General features: G+C 36.0%; 1 protein-coding gene across 2 annotated transcripts; it reads right to left on the bottom strand.

Annotated features, from left to right (window-relative positions):
- Window positions 1–110: 110 nt before the first annotated feature.
- Window positions 111–16,241, bottom strand: AGY1 (Albino or Glassy Yellow 1). 2 transcript variants are annotated; one of them, XM_088118132.1, is made up of 20 exons: window positions 15,619–16,237; window positions 15,114–15,186; window positions 13,286–13,492; window positions 12,488–12,590; window positions 12,208–12,388; window positions 7,263–7,481; window positions 5,429–5,542; window positions 5,225–5,338; window positions 4,689–4,856; window positions 4,341–4,516; window positions 3,173–3,239; window positions 2,925–3,071; window positions 2,658–2,753; window positions 2,511–2,579; window positions 2,229–2,330; window positions 1,894–2,145; window positions 1,756–1,823; window positions 1,431–1,548; window positions 675–914; window positions 111–571 (listed from the first exon to the last, which is right to left on the bottom strand). In XM_088118132.1, the coding sequence occupies exons 1-20, from the start codon at window positions 16,033–16,035 to the stop codon at window positions 419–421; spliced, it is 3,084 nt and encodes a 1,027-aa protein (XP_087974258.1). In that variant the 5' UTR covers window positions 16,036–16,237; the 3' UTR covers window positions 111–418. The 2 variants fall into 2 exon arrangements, 1 of the variants encoding a protein (XP_087974258.1); XR_015787440.1 differs by lacking the exons at window positions 111–571; window positions 675–914 and having other exon boundaries at window positions 1,696–1,823; window positions 15,619–16,241.
- Between the last annotated feature and the right edge of the window lie 374 nt (window positions 16,242–16,615).

Here is a 16,615-nt window from a genome sequence, read left to right as displayed (position 1 = left end):
CCCTTAAAAAATTCAATATAAATTTGAGCCTGAATCTATATATATATATATATATAAAAGTCGATATAAGATATAAATTTGATCCCCTATTTACAAAATTTTAACAAAAATTCTACCCTGTTAAAAGTCTGGATTATATTTCAAGAAATATATCGAGTACAATGTCGTGTTGAAATTGTAATAGAAAAATGAGAATAAAATTTAACTAGCTCCGATTGACAATAAAATTTTTCTCCTATCAAAACATTCCATCTAAACCCTGAGTGAACTCTCATCTCGGGCCCTTACCAACCAAACTCTTTTGGGGCTATCTACAAGCATATCTTCCAAGAGAATCCTCTTATATTGGGAATTTATGCAGGAACTACGTTCTTGATTGAAGTTTTTAAACAGAAAAGGGAGAAAGAAACCACAGGATTTATGCCGTTGCTTTGGGAGTGGTAGCTGCAGAAGACGATTCAGCAGCAACTGGACCTGAATTATTATTAGAACCTCTACCATTGGTTAATACTTCTCCTGATTTTTCCTTCCTTCCAGCATCCTGATCCTTCTTTACCAGCACCGGTTTGAACTACCAAAAGACAAAAGTAAAAGAAAATTTGTAATAAGAAAATATAGAGAGAGCACGCAAGAGAAAGGAATGAACATCACAGTCCTTTCGAAATAGGATATACCTGATATATGGAATATATAACGTTTCTCCTTATCTGTGCCATCATGTCCAGGAAGAGGTTATAGCCCTCAAGTTTGTACTCTATAAGAGGATCGCGCTGTGCATACCCACGCAAACCTACAGCTTGCTGCACAAACTTGAGTGCTTGCAGGTGTTCCTTCCATAATCGGTCAATATTGCTCAAGACCAAGAATCTCTCAGCTTCCTTCATTAATCCTGGTGCTTCCTTCTCTACAATATCCTGAAATTAGAAACACTACTAAATTATCCCTGAACTTAAAAATTAAGTTTGTTAAGCCAGGATAAACTTCAATATATTCCTTTCATGCGTGAATTTAAATTAATTATGATTAACTACCACCCACACGATAAAATGACATTATAAATATTTAAACTTATCTCCTACTCTGATAAGCTGAAAAATCACTACTAATAAAAAAAAAATTTAAGTTGTTACGTTGGAATAAAACTTATTCTTTTTCATTAATTCTTAAACAAACAAGACAATAATTTTAATTTCATAGCCATGGCAAAAAGGTAAAGTAGGATGAAAGAATTAGAACAATGAAGAGATGAGCACCATCTAGGACTCAGGAGGGCATCAAATCAACTTAAAATGAAAGTAAGGCACTTCCAAACAAAGTAAATGTAGAGGGTGGGCAGGCCCAATGCCATAATACATGCAAGAATCAGATCACTTAGACATTCAAAGAGTCGCGTGGGAAGAGAGGGATAGATTAACTATCCATGTACTGACCCTTTTCTGTAAGTATGCTTCACGCCCACGAAGACGAAGATAATTCTGCAAATCCTCATATGTTGAATATTTACTCCTTAATAAATCTGGGGTAAAATCATCCAACAGATAGCAATACCTATGAACAAAGCAAAATGTGAGTCATGCAAACCAGTTCAGGTTATGTGAATATCTACTAGACGGTAGTTCATACGGTCGATTTAACAAATTGATGCACAAGCAGGTCAAACTTGTTAAGATTTAACATCACTACAATGCTTCGTGCCTTTCTAACCATCAGACACAAAGCTCATGATAAACATTGATGATGAAATCAGCCTCTTACTGTTGAACTTTTGCAATGAGCTTCTCAAGATCCCAGCTTTCAGTTGGAGCATCAGAACCAATATTTGCCTATAGTTTTAAAATCAATGAGTCTGGGAGGTTTAAATCAGCAATGTGAAAGAAAGTTCATATGACATACTTCTAATATGTCATCCATTGTAAGCTCAGCATATTCAATAATAAGTGATTGTAGATTGTCTGATTCGAGTGCACGCCTTCTCTCAGTGTATACACGATCTCTTTGGCTATTTAAGACTTCATCATACTCAAACAATTGCTTCCGAATATCAAAAAAGTAGTTCTCGACTTTCCTTTGAGCTTCATCAAGTGCTTTTGTTAGCATCTGGGATTCAATAGGAAGGTCTTCCACTCTAAAAGCTCTCATTAAACCCTACAGATGCAAATAAAAAAACAACTAAACAATCATGGATCATACCCTGAAGCTAAGGACCTGAGCTAAATATAAATTATAACCTGAATTCGATCTCCACCAAATATCCTAAAGATGTTGTCTTCAAGACTTAAGAAGAAGCGTGAACTTCCAGGATCCCCCTGTCGACCACTTCGACCACGCAGCTGCAATGATACATATCGAGGAGTCAACTTAGTCTCAAGTCACATAGGAATAATATATCACAGGCTTCTATGCATAAGTGAGAGTGATAATGGAAAAAAACACAGTAAGATCATAAATAAATCTTTGAGTTCTATTTATTACAGGTTTACAGCCCAGTAAAATCAATATGTAAATTCGACCTGGTTGTCAATTCGTCGGGATTCATGACGTTCTGTCCCTACAACATGAAGTCCACCTGCTAATACAACCTGCAAGGATGAAAAAATGAAGAGAAACAGTTAACATCAAGAAACAGGCAACAGATTTATTTTGGTGGAAAAACTGACCTTATTCCTTTCTTCCTCGGTATAAACCTTGTATTCTTTGACAATTTCCAAAAATGCATTCCGCAACTTAGCTATGACATCATCTTGAGCAGGGCCCTACAAACTCAAAAGAAAAGAAAAGAAAACCAAGGCAAAAAATAGAGAGAGAAAAAAACCCAGAGTTTGTAACATAAAGATAATAAGTCCTTAACTAAATTTCCAACAAAATAAAATTCTAAAGTTTCTTCAGCTGCCAACTAGAAAGAATACTGGTTTCGAAGAATTTACCTTCTCACAAGAATAAGATAGACGCTCCTCTGCTTCAAGCTCAGTTAGTGATCTCTGACCCCAAGTCTTGACAGCAAACTGTACAGCCTCTTCAGCCAACTTGGTATTCTCACTTGATAAATCACATGGAAATAAACTTTCGTTCACCTAATATATCATAAAAATAGATCAACTGGGAAACCACACAGCAGAAAGATTAACCTTGCTGAGAAAAAATACAAATTCAAGTACCAATGTCATTACTATACCTTCCATGTTTTCTTTGGAGGAGGCTTCTTCACCGATACAAAAACTCCGTCAGTTAGTTTGACAAGTCTGCAATAAAATATTCCCACAAATTGTAAAGCATGCTTTATTATTCATTAACTACCACCCATTCTAGTCGTTTTCTATAGATTGACATCAGTCCATGGCCCCATAGCACTTATAAAATATCCAAGGACATGTAATCTGAACATGTGCAGATTATTGGACATTCCAAAACAGAGACTCCATCCTTCAGCGCATCATATTGATATAACATCTAACATTGGATTAATACTCCTTAATCCTTAAAAGCAGGGAAGGGGCTTGGAGTTATTTTCCAGGTGTTGGTTTCCTACCTCTCACGCTTGTGATCTTCTCATTCGCACACTCTCCCTCTTGTACTTTTTATTACTTTTATAACCAATTGAATAGCCTTTTCTGGCAGTTCCCGTGGTTTTTGTGAGAATTTCTTATCCTTTCTTGCTTGCGTATATCTGATTTTTTTAATACTGTTATTAAAATTTAAAAAAAAAAGAGGTTCTGTAAGGGGAATGTCGAGCAATAGCAAGAGTAGAAATTCACTTTGAGATAGGGGTATTAAATATCTCTATTTCCATAAACATTTCTGTCAGACATCAACTTTGATATTACCATTAACTTATACCATAAAAATATTGAGGAAATATAGAAATTGTTAACAAAGTATCCCTAATGTAAACATTATATTAATAATAAGGATTTTAAACATATATAAAAAGTGAAATACTTATTAATTAATTTAAATTTGTTATTAATTTCTTCATTTATATGATTTTTTCCATAAATATTCATCAGCATCGACATTTTATTGATATTTCTAAAAAATTGAGATCTCGACATTTCCATCAACATTAACATTTAAACTTCGTTTCTGACCTCATATGCGAAAACTTTCATAAGCAAATTGAGAAAAAATCAAGATGATTTTTGTAGGAATGTATCTCGGTGGTGCATCAATTATAGCAAATTCTTTTGTAACTACAACCTTTCCATGTTTATGCACAATTGGGAAGCGGTTGTTTAGTTTGTTTGGTGGGGTTCCCTCTACCCCAGCCTCTAGTTTGTTCTTTCTCTTTTGATCAATACATAGATGTTTCTTATCTAAAAAAAGAGAAAAAATCAAGATGATACCTTGGCATAAGCAGCTCACGTAACTTCAGCCTAGCTATAAATTCAGCATTACCACCAAGAATTATATCAGTTCCCCGTCCAGCCATGTTGGTAGCAATTGTCACTGCACCTAAGCGACCACTCTGAGCAACAATTTCTGCTTCTCTCTCAACATTTTCTGGTTTTGCATTGAGAACCTATAGAGTGCACTAAATTTAATAAGTCACAGCGACCTCGTAAAATAATTGAGGTGTTTCAAAAGAAAAATGGTAGGAAAAGAAGCCATGAACCTCTCAGCATTGCACGAGAGGCTTATTGATTATGCAATATTTTGCTATTTGACTTTTAGTGCACATTAATAGACCTAACCTCATGTGGGATTCCAGCTTCTCGCAACTGTTCTGAGAGAGCATCACTCTGCTCAACACTAGTTGTGCCAACAAGCACAGGGCGACCTGTCTTGTACATTCTAGAAATCTCTACTACAACAGCTCGCCACTTCCCTGTCGTTGCCCTGAAAACCACGTCTGACTCATCCTGATACAGAAATAGAATATACAGAGAGAAGAAAAAAAAAGAGAGAATTACAATGAAAGGAGTGTTCAGGATATAGGATATTAGAACGATCAACTTCACTAGGGTTTTTCATACACAGCATATGTGTAAACTGTAAAGTGTAGACCATAATCTTAGGCGAATCTTTTACACCTCTAAAAATCTTTGTGCATATTTGTAAACTGAAACCTCTGTGCATATGTATGCATGTAGAGCACTTGACACATGGCAAACAAAGGTCTTGCAATGATCTATTTTGAACATTATAATATGCTCAAGTTCCACATAAATATGAAAAAGTAATCAGCCAGACTTGAGAAATGAATTGTGAATAGCAGGCTTAACTACACCTTTCTTATCATAGGCTTGTTTGTAGGAACAATTGTGACTTTGAGCTTATATATACTATCAAATTCAGTGCCTTCCGTTGCTGCCGTGCCAGTCATTCCACAAAGTTTTGGGAACTGCAAACAATGGGGAGAAAAGGCATTAAGCAGAGTGGGTGAGATGAATCTTATTGAGTTTCGGGAAGTATAAATTGGCATGGAATTTACCTGGAGGAAGAAGTTTTGATAACTTATTGAAGCTAGGGTTACAGTTTCATTTTGAATTGGTAAAGCTTCTTTTGCTTCGACTGCTTGATGAAGTCCATCACTCCATCTTCTCCCCTGGACAACAAAATGAACCATTATAGTTCCTCCATCAAATTTTACTGCATAAGTATGGTGTATTTCTACATATACAGTATGACCATATGCAGCTGTCTAACATATTATGTTACATTATTTACAGTATCATCAAATAAAGAATCTGGTAAAATACCAATCGGAGGAATGGAGGTACAAGTGGCAATACAAAAATACAAGCTGAAACCAAACAAGAAGGCCACACACACAAAAATCATAAGGAGCTACAATAATTTGGGACAAAAAAACAAAGGAAAATCACAAGGGTTTTTCTGCATTTTGATCGTTTAACTCCAAACTTCCTCATGGCATTAAACAGATTAAGTGATATTACCCTCTTGTTTCTTTCTAACCAGATGTTTCTTAGGACGCAAGATGATTCCATCCATATAACAACACAACCCAACCAAAGAGAAAAGAAGACCTCTGGATAAAATCATCGGTATCTTTACAAGTACAACACACTAAGAGAAAAGTTTTACCTTTTCTCAAGATATTAACCTTCCAAAGCTTAACAAAGAAAGGCAATAAGACTGATCAGAAGAAAAAACAAAAATAAACAAGGATTTACATGAGAAAGAGCCAGAGGACTCGTGGAGAACAGATTTGTCTATCTTGCAGTTTCGACACATTCAAATCCCTATTGGATTATGTAAGATAGATAAACCACCGTTGTACTAGAAAAGGCCCTTCTAAATGGTAACTATGAAAATAGACCCCACAAAAGTGAATGAAATATGCACTTCAAGTATTTTTTTTTTTTCAAGGAAGAGATTGATTAGACAGGGAAAAAACAAAAGAAAAAAACCATTGGTGAACCCATGACATTGCCACAAAAAAGAAAAGGACGTGAGTATCATGTCGTTGAAGAGTTCAATGAAGTTGAGGAAGCTAGGAAAACACTAAGAAGTGACTTCCAAAGGGTTCCTGAAAGTTCCATTAACAACCCACATTAGAGTCCCAGCTATTAGCGCAATGCTCATACTTACGACAATTTCGTACCACAAAGCATTGGACTTCCAGGAGAAACACCACAACCACTTGGTCAATGAAGCAATATTCTTTAAAGCTAAGATCCCAATCCTTAGACTACCCTCCTTACATGCTCTAGAGACCAACTCCCATCTAACCAAATGAAACCAACCAACCCCATTCCTTCATATTATAAATTTCTTGTGGCCATAGGCCCATAATCTTCTCTCGCTTAGTACCAAGAAAAGAAGCAACTTTGAAAAGGGAAAGGAAATAGAATACGATTTCTTAAATTTGAACCAAAGTAAGCCTACTCCTTTAGAAACAAGTGTTTTCTTAAAAGAAGGCAAATTTTTCTACGCTCTTTACACCATGGGGTCCCAAAATCCTATGACTAGAGTAAAAAAATGGGAATAAGAAATCTCACATTCCACTAACTGCACCCACCTACTAAGCTTAGAAAGATGACAATAAACTTTTGCATCGATGGATTTCAAGATTGGGCTATGACTAAAAAAAATTTAGGATTTTTTATCAAATGAGAAAAAGAGCCCTCCTTTCTATAAAAGAAAAGGCTGGTATCATCTACATAATGAAAATGACCTCCACATGAGATCATTTTTCTGCCATATATGCTTTAATTGTTAGAAAAAAAGAGAAAATGTAAAGACCAACCATGGATGGCTACAATCAAATACAATGTCACCCTAAGGATACATAAGAATTCTACCTGCATCACTCGACCAGTGAACTCATCCACAATCAGAACCTCCTTGCCACGAATTATGTAATTAACGTCTCTTAGAAATAGTTCTTTAGCTTTTATTGCATTAAGAACATATGATGCCCATTGTTCTCGAGGATCATATAAATCTTTAACATCCAAAATTTCTTCAGCATCCTCATAACCTTGTTCTGTCAGCAGCACAGTCTTCTGTTTCTCATCCACCTGCAATGACAGCACAACTAAAAAAGTTTAACATTTTTGCTTTTCCCTACTTTCTATCACTAGACAAAGCCTGTAAATCTTAACTCTGCAAGGGAAATAAGTCATCTTCTCAAAATCCCATATTCACTAACCTGATCATTTGCCATATCTAAACCACACACTAGTAACAACACGAAAAAACAGAAAAATAACAAGCACTGAAAGGTTATGTATAACCCTTGCTAGGACTTCAAAGTATGTCAGCCAATAAAAGACAGGACCTAAATGGAACGACAAACCAGATGTTGCACAATCCAACAACATATTCTAAAATTGCATTTCAGTTCTGAGATCCCTGTGGAGGAGGGCCTCGTATGGAAACACTACTAACAAGAATGACCTCCAAGGAAACCATAAAAGACATCACCTAATCAGGTCCCTACTATCTAATGAATGAGAATGAAGAACTATAATTATTTAGCAACACAGACAATAATTGACTATTGATACGACATCCTATCATCTCATCATGATCCTGTTCAAATTGAGCAATAAAGTTTAAAAAACCCTGGAATATATTATTTATAGTATGGGTATTGATAAATAAATGAGTTGTATAGTCTTTTCATATTCATAAAGATCTTTGGAAAAGGCATCTGTCATCACTATTCACTGGATTCAACATGGATAAACTGGTGGTTCTTTTACCAAGTCAATAGACTTGAGTGTACAAAGGATTGGCCTTTAAACTACTTTCCAGTGCCATTAGCAAAATGGAAAGAATTGAAAATTTTCTGAAGAAATGGAAAAATGCATATTTATCTAGTGGTGGTCACCTACCCTCTAGAGTCAGTTCTCTCAAGTAACATATTTTGTTGGGAATGCAACCAAAGTCCCGCATTGGCTAGGAAATGAGAAGTTCATGGGTATATAAATTAGGGATAACATCTCCAAGTATAGGCCTTGTGAAGGTTATATCCAGAGTGGATAATATCATACCATTATAAAGATATCTGTGAGTATCATTTTCCTTAACAAGTGGTATCAAAGTCATACCCTTGACTTAATCATGTGGGTAAAATCCTCTAGTACCTAAGAAAGTGGCAAGCCTCGAAACATGTAGTCATGGCGTGATCCGTGGTTGAGCTATCGAACAAGCGGTATGCTTCGATGAAGAGGAGTTGCGCTTGGTCAAAAGTGATGTGCAAAATAAGACACAAATGATCGATGAATAACTCTTTGAGGGGAAAATCAGTGGTACTTTGTTTGGGGGGAGGATTGTAGAGAATGCGACCAAAGTCCCACATTGGCTAGGAAATGGTAAGTTCATGGGTATGTTAGGGACAACATCTCTATAAGTATGAGGTCTTTTAGGTGAAACCAAAAGCAAAGCCATGAGAGTTATATCCAAAGTGGACTATCATACAATTGTGAAGATACTTGGGGGTATTGTTGCCCTTAATAAGATATTTTCAATAGCTTGTTAGGATTCAGTCTAAAGTTGCAGCCTAAAACAAAAGAAGTATTAATTTTGTCATTGAATGGGCTTATTCAATAGTAAATTTTGTCTCAAAGAGATTTCAGACTTGTTAAGAACTATTTTCAAAACAATTTTAGAACAAAAATTCAATGAAAAAATATTTTGTTAACCATTTCCCAAAAGCTTTTTACTTTATTGTTTTAGTGCGTTCTCATGGAAGTCCAACTTTTAAGAATAAAAAAAGTTCGTTTCTTGGTTAAAAAAAAAAAAAGAATTAATGAAGTTCTTTCTTCTAAAATCAGATATGTGACTAGTAATGCTGATGTACATAATAATATAAACTTATACAGGTCATCTAATCACATGTGCAATTTTAAAAATAAAAAATAAAAAATTGTTTGCCAGCAGCTCCCCAAGCAAGCCTCTTTTTGCAACAAGTTGGACTCTTCTGGTATTTATTCATCTAAATCCATCTCTTTCATTCCACTGTGTAAGTTGACAAAATTTACAAGGTTTTTGGATGCAGTGTTCTAGCTAGTCTTCAGTCCAAGCTTGACACTAAGATTTGCCTGTTTATGGGCATTAACAATAGTTCGTTCAAAGTGTGCGACTCAGCTCTAAATACCACTATTTTGATGATCCTCCCAAATAGCCTCATTGAAAGCTACAATAGTGGTTTCCTCAATCACATTATCATTTCGTCATTGAATTGCCACTAATCCCAGAATCTCTTAAGGGTTGGTCAATAAAGCCCATCTTTGAAGATTTGTAATTTCTAAGAAGCCCAGATATGTCAACATGGGTTTGAACCATGGTAGTACCTACCTAGGATTTAATATCCTACGAATTTCTTTGACAACCAAATATAGTAAGGTCAGACAGTTCTGCAAGATTAGTTGAGGTACTCACAAGCTGGCCTGAACACTCACAGATATCAAGAAAAAAGAAGTAGAAGAAGCACGGATATGGACATAGGATGCATATGCAATACAACAGAGGATATGGTGACATGTCAATTTCTAAAAAATGTAGGACACGAACACATCAGGGATACACTATTTTATTTTTGTTTTTGAAAAATATATGTGTATATATTTTGTTTCCTATCAAAGAAATGTGTATATATGGATACATAGGGCTTGGCCATGCAATGTATAAATGTGTCCTTGTTTCCTAGGGTGGAATAAAAACAGTAGACCTAGTACAGAGAAAATATCCTTATATAGCTCTTTCCCCTTCTCTGTATGTTCTTCGCAAATGTAATGAGGAAAATAGTAATCATCTTTCTTTTACAGCTGACCCTATACAACAAATTTTGGTTCAAGGGCCTTAAGTCCTTTGATAATAGGGTTTTTCCTCAAAGGGGGTTGTCTCACCCTGGCTCAATCCGTCCTAAAATTCTAAAAGCCCCCAAAACAGTGATCGCATATATGGAGAAGCTTACGAGGGATTTTATATGGAATGGAGGAAAGTATAAGCCAGCTGGAAACTTGGTTAAATGGTCCTGGTTAGCCTTGCCACATCAACAAGGAGGCCTAGGCATCAGATCTCTCTCTCTTAGAAACAAAGCCCTCCTTATGAAATGGCTTTGGCGCTTTGCAGTGGAAAAAAACAGCTTGTGGAGAAAGATCATAGCTGCAATTTATGGAGAAGATACCCATGGCTGGTCTACTTTACCTTTTGGCAGACCTTGGATTGACATACAAGGTACCAGCACATCTTTTCCCAACCTCATCTACTTCAAAGTTTCAAAGGGAGAGAACATCAAATTTTGGGAAGATACTTGGCTTGACGACTCACCCCTCTCTTTCACCTTTCCTGCCTTTTACGGTTTATCCTCCAAAAAAGGAAAATCGATTGCAGAATGCTGGGTTCCTGAAGTAGCGACTTGGAATCTTGGGTTGAGAAGAAATCTCTCTGATAGGGATATGGACAGATGGGCTGCCCTCACAGAGAAGCTAGATGGGGTGGTTTTAGGGCAAGGAAGAGACAAGATTTGGTGGAAGGCTGATAGCAAAGGGAGGTTCTCTGTAAAATTTGCTCTCACGGCTATTACCACCCCTTCCCCTAAGTTAAGTTCGGCCATAGCTTCCATTATCTGGAACTTCAGAGTTCCACAGAAGGTAAAAGTCTTCCTTTAGACCCTTTACTACCGGGGAACCAACACAGCAGAGAAACTATAGAAGAAACTTCCTTATTGGGCTCTCTCTCCCAATATTTGTGCTTTGTGTTTACATAACTCAGAAGATGTGGATCACTTGTTCTTGCATTGTTCCTTCGCTACTCGGGCATGGAACTATATAGCTTCTCTTTTCGACTTCTCCTTTTGTCTCCTCCCAAGGAACATAGAAGACTTTATTACATAAGGTTTTGGTGGAAGCACCCTCAAATGGAAAGCTTACGTCCTTTGGAACTGCGCGGCAAGGGCCCTCCTTTGGCTTCTTTGGCGCGAAAGAAATAGTAGGATTTTTTAAGACAAAGTAGTTTTGAAAGATTCTTTTTTTGTGAATATCAAGCATACGGCTTCTTGGTGGACTTCAATACACAAGAAGGTTGTTTGTAATTACAGTTTGTTTTTTATGCTGCAAGACTAGAAAAGCTGTAATTAGATAGTTTTGAGGGGAGGGTTCTCTCTACCCTCCGCCTTTAGGTTGTCTTCCCCATTTTTGGGTTTCTCGTTTGATAATACACATATTTGTTTCTTATAAAAAAAAATTAAATAATAGGCTTTTTCTCAGTCACAGTCATCATCAATGCACTGAATTCTATAATATAAAATCAGCTCTACAGCGGTTGTAGTTGGAAAAATTTCAACAATTTTCAAAAAAAGTCTGGGGGTTCGCAGAGTTGTGAAACACAATTCAGTTTTTAGCTCCTGCATCTTATGTAATTATAATTCTTTTACTATTACTATTACTTTTTTTTTTCATATCTTTAGGAATATGAGGCAACTTACGAAAATCGACTAATACAACTGCGTAACCGTACATTTTATTGTCAAAAGCCTCATAAAATTTTAATATCCTAGTAGGTCGTCACTACAAGGTCTGAAGTCATTGCCCCAAAATCTCTTTACTTTTTCATATGCCCCAACGCCACTAGACTAACTCATGGGGGTTATAATTCTTTTATGATCAATACCAACTATAGTAGTTTCTCATTGCTTCATTAGTGGTCTGAGTTTTATTCCTTCTACCTTTTAACTCATCAATAAATTGTGTAGAACTTTTCTGCAAAGCAAACTAAAATGTAATTTGTTAATCTTACAGTGTAATGTATATCACGTTCAAAAGCAGAAGCCAGCTTTGCAGCTTTATAATATCTGTCACTAGGTTTTTCTGCAGGTCCAGAAATAATGAGAGGTGTTCTTGCTTCATCAATAAGGATAGAATCAACCTCGTCAATCACACAGTAATTGAAATCTCTTAAGACAAGCTCTTCAACACTCTGCACGCACGTGACAAATGCATTTAGATAATTTGACTGGAATGGAACAAATGAAAAGTAAGTAGATGAAAACAAGCAAATAAGTCAAGAATTACTTTCCGTGGCCAGATTGTCTCTCAAGTAATCAAAACCAAGCTCGCTATTAGTAACATAGGTAATATCACTTAGGTAATTCTCCCTTCTTTCTTCACTTGTCATATTCTCTGCACAAAATGGTGCGGGTGTGAGTTTATGGGAGGACAGTGAAACACCAAGAGAGTCAGCAATGCAGAAATATAGGTTAAATTGTGACTCCCGGACTGTGATAATGCAAATTCATTGTCCAACTAAAGAAAATGAATTAATTCAGAATAGATAAATCTTCAAACTTCACTAGGTCAAAGTTGCAAATGCCAATAAAACAAGAAAAAACAGCCCCTAGCCTCAATATCAAGAAAAGACATCAATACATCATTTCTTCGCTCTTCAGAAACTATGATTAGCCACCATGTTCAATAATCGTTCAAGTGCACATTTCACAACGATGTACAATAAAGATTTAAGAATAATACAGTATGAAAATTTTACTTGAGAAAAACATTTAATGACCCTTTTGTCTTCAAATACATAAAATGATTGTAATCAAATCTTCATGTACTTAAAATATTTGTTATCACCACAGCTGGCTGGTTGTCTAACATATAGCAAAAGATAGTAATGAAAAAAATAGAATCTGTACTTGCAGGTTTGATTAAACAAATTACCAAGAGGTCAGAACTTAAAAGCTCAAAAACATAGAACCTGTACAAAAATTAACCTTGAGCAATCAGAAGGGAGAATGTTCATCTAATTACTCAATGAAAAACGTAATGATTTTTTTTCTATTTCTTTTGGAGATTCATAAAGGAATGAGGCATACGTTGAATGAGTCCAACCTTCAGTCCAAGAAAACGAGGGACTTGACCAACCCACTCACAATCCCGCCTGGCCAGATAATCATTGACAGTAACAACATGAACCCCTTTTCCAGTCAAAGCATTCAAATAAGCTGGTAAGATAGCAACTAGGGTCTTTCCTTCTCCAGTCCTCATCTCTGCTATTTCTCCTTTATGAAGAACCACACCACCTACACACAAGAACTAAGAAACTCAAAAGCTTGTACCTTATAGATGCATAATAATGCTTCCGTATCAGGAATTACATATGCAGTTTAAATTAAAAAATGTCACAAGGAATAAATGTAAGAAACCTTAATCTATTAACTAACTTATCCAAATATATAAATATTTTAATGAGAAACCGAACTTTTCAATGTTTTCATTGAGAAAAATGAAAAAAGACATAGTGCACAAGGACATAAAAAAAACAATCCAACAGAAATGAGGCCCATTTAAAGAAAGAGGTTTCAATCCAAAAGGATAACACCACTAATAATTACAAAAAAAAAAAAAAAGAACTCCAATATGAAGTATTAAATCTAATAATCTCCCAAACATACCCCATGAATCTTTCCACCCCTAAAAATTCTATTATTTCGCTCAATCCAAATCCTCCACAAAATAGCAAAGAAGCAAATCTACCACATAAAACTGACATCTAATATTATATTTTTCTTAATGAGAGATTTGAACAAATATATATGAAAAGAGGTCTAAGAATAAGAATGATTAAATCTCCACTTAACCCAAAAACTTTAGTTGGTGGGTTACAACAAATATTTTTAATACTCTTCAGTCCTCACCACTTGTGGGCTTCAAAATTTGTACAAGGCCCAATAAGTGATTATCAATATTAATTGGATAGGAAATAACGTTAAAGAGGTTTGAACACATGACCTCCTATTCTGATACCATATTAAATCTCTATTGAACCTAAAAACTTAAGCAGATGGGTTACAACAATTTAATCATTTATCAATACTTACAAAATAATAATAATAATCACAAACAAGATGGGTTGGAGATGACCCAAGGGAGGATTGAAGTGAACCAATGAGTCAATGACCCTCTGCACCTCCTCTTTTAAGACCCACTACACCCCTAAAAATTTTCAGTCTCTAAATCTCTGTAGCCCTATGTTCCACAGAATATCCAGAAAAGAAACATGCAAACAGCCCTTCCTTTATCCTAGGAAGGTGAATATAAGAGCACCTCCTCCAACATCACATAATACAAGTCCTACTCAAAGCCAACCGCACTCCGAATCTGTCCAAGAATCATACTGCACAAATCAACATCTCTAAATCATAAGATCCTAATTCTCTTCAGCATGCTTACAAAGAACACACCACTTAGGACCTCTAGACAAAGTAAATGGTGTTAATCCTCGCAAGTGCAACCAAAAATGTGAGAATTTAACATTTTTGAAGATTTTAACCTTCCGAAGTGTGGTAAATAAAAGGGGGTTTGACGAGTAAAAAGGGACAAACAAATGAGGAAGATCTGCAAGAGAACACGCTCAACAACTCAAGGGTCCAAACACAAACAATCTCTTGGAATGAAAATTACATTATCAGATACAGAGAGGGAAAAATCAATGTAAGGCTTTCTCAAAAGAGAGGAGATAACCAATTGGTAATTGTAAAGATGATGAGATCTAGAAGGTCGAAGCAATTTCTTTCTTATAACCACCAACTTGCAGAGGGTAGCAGGACTGCTAAATAAAGCCAATTCATAACAGATGACAGGCAGAACTGTTCATGAGGGAAAAAAAAAGGCAACCGAGAAAATGTAGAGTAGATAACTTGCCTATGAGTTGAACATCGAAGGGTCGGAGCCCCAATACCCTCTTCGAAGCCTCTCTCACAACAGCAAATGCTTCCTACAGCAGAAACTTTATGCTTAGAACTTAAAAATAGAGCATTCGGAACTTAGAACGAAAAGAACTTAGAAACATAATCGTTCAAGTTCAATACAACGGTCCATAGAATGGTTGACACGAAAGATCTACCAAATTTCGAGCATGAGTTGGCAGACGTTTTATTTTCGAGAACCAAATAACAATCTGATAAAGCAATCGTTATCTGAATATGGTACTGAAATGAATCTGAAGTAGAGTTACAAACGCAAAGTAGCATGATATCAAAGAGAAACTTTAACCACATTAAGAAGCGGAAACTTATTTATAAAAAAATATTTTTTTTTAAACAAAAAGGAAGAAGGAAAAAGAAAAAGGCAGCTCCAGACCAAAAATTTAGCAAGGAATAGAGCATGAAACTAGATAATTAGAGGAGAGTTCGTTTTCGAGACTTACAGGCAAAAGAGAATCCAAAGATTCGCCCGTTTGAGCTCGCTCTTTCAGCACAGAAGTCTTGTCCCTGAGCTGGGAATCCGATAATGCAGACATTTCCGCTTCTAGTCCATTGATAACAGCAATGGTTGAAGCATACTGCTGTCTAGTGGACTCCCCAGTGTCAGTCCCTCTAAAAATTCCGCCTAGAAAACCTCCCAGCGAAGCTACAGGGCGCGTGCTCCGTTTACTACAACACACCAGTTTTGAAGTATTTGATCGCAATTGGAAGGTAGACGAGAATTTTTTATCGATAAAAGAGGAAGATAAATGGGATTTGAGAGACGAAGCCTTGAAAGATAGGAGAAACTTGTAAGATTGAGATGAAAAGCAGGGGTGGCAGTGCTTCACCATAGGTGAATCACAAAGGGGCCTTGTCATACTTGTGGATCGCACAATGATAAGATTGAGAAACGGATAGAAAATAGGATGAAGAAACGCTACAATCGCTAGCAAGGAAGAAGCTATGAAGGTGAAACAATGAGAGTGGAAGTGAAACTCGGCCTTTCGTCAGAGACGCCAAGCACATAATCCATTAAGCATCGAGCATCAACGTTCAACAGAAGCGCGAGGGGACGGATAAGGCACATGATTAAAGACAGGTGGCTTTAAGAGAGAGCAGTTGCCGTGAACAGTACTTGGGTACTTCCCTCCAGTAGGAACTTTATCAGTCGTGTTTTTTAACTCAACTCAAGTTGAAGGGATGGACAAATTTAATTCCTTTACCTGAATTCTAATACCAGAAAAATTTAGTAACCATTTTACCCTCTCACACTCTCTTCTTCTCAGTAAAGCCAGTTAAAAATACAATCGCATTATTGTTAACTTAAAAATAAGATACTTATAATACAAATTAAATATATAAACTTTTTATTTAATAAAAAGTTCTAAAAAATTAAACGAATTAAAGCTTTAAAAGTTCAACTACTAAATACATAAATATTTAGCTACCAAAATGAAA

This window comes from Momordica charantia, assembly GCF_013281855.1.
Source record: "Momordica charantia cultivar OHB3-1 chromosome 9 unlocalized genomic scaffold, Mcharantia_2.0 BLBB01000009.1, whole genome shotgun sequence".
Classification (NCBI taxonomy): Eukaryota; Viridiplantae; Streptophyta; class Magnoliopsida; order Cucurbitales; family Cucurbitaceae; genus Momordica; species Momordica charantia.
The sequence above is the reverse complement of the archived record's forward strand: the minus strand, read 5'-3'. Positions and strand labels throughout refer to the sequence as shown.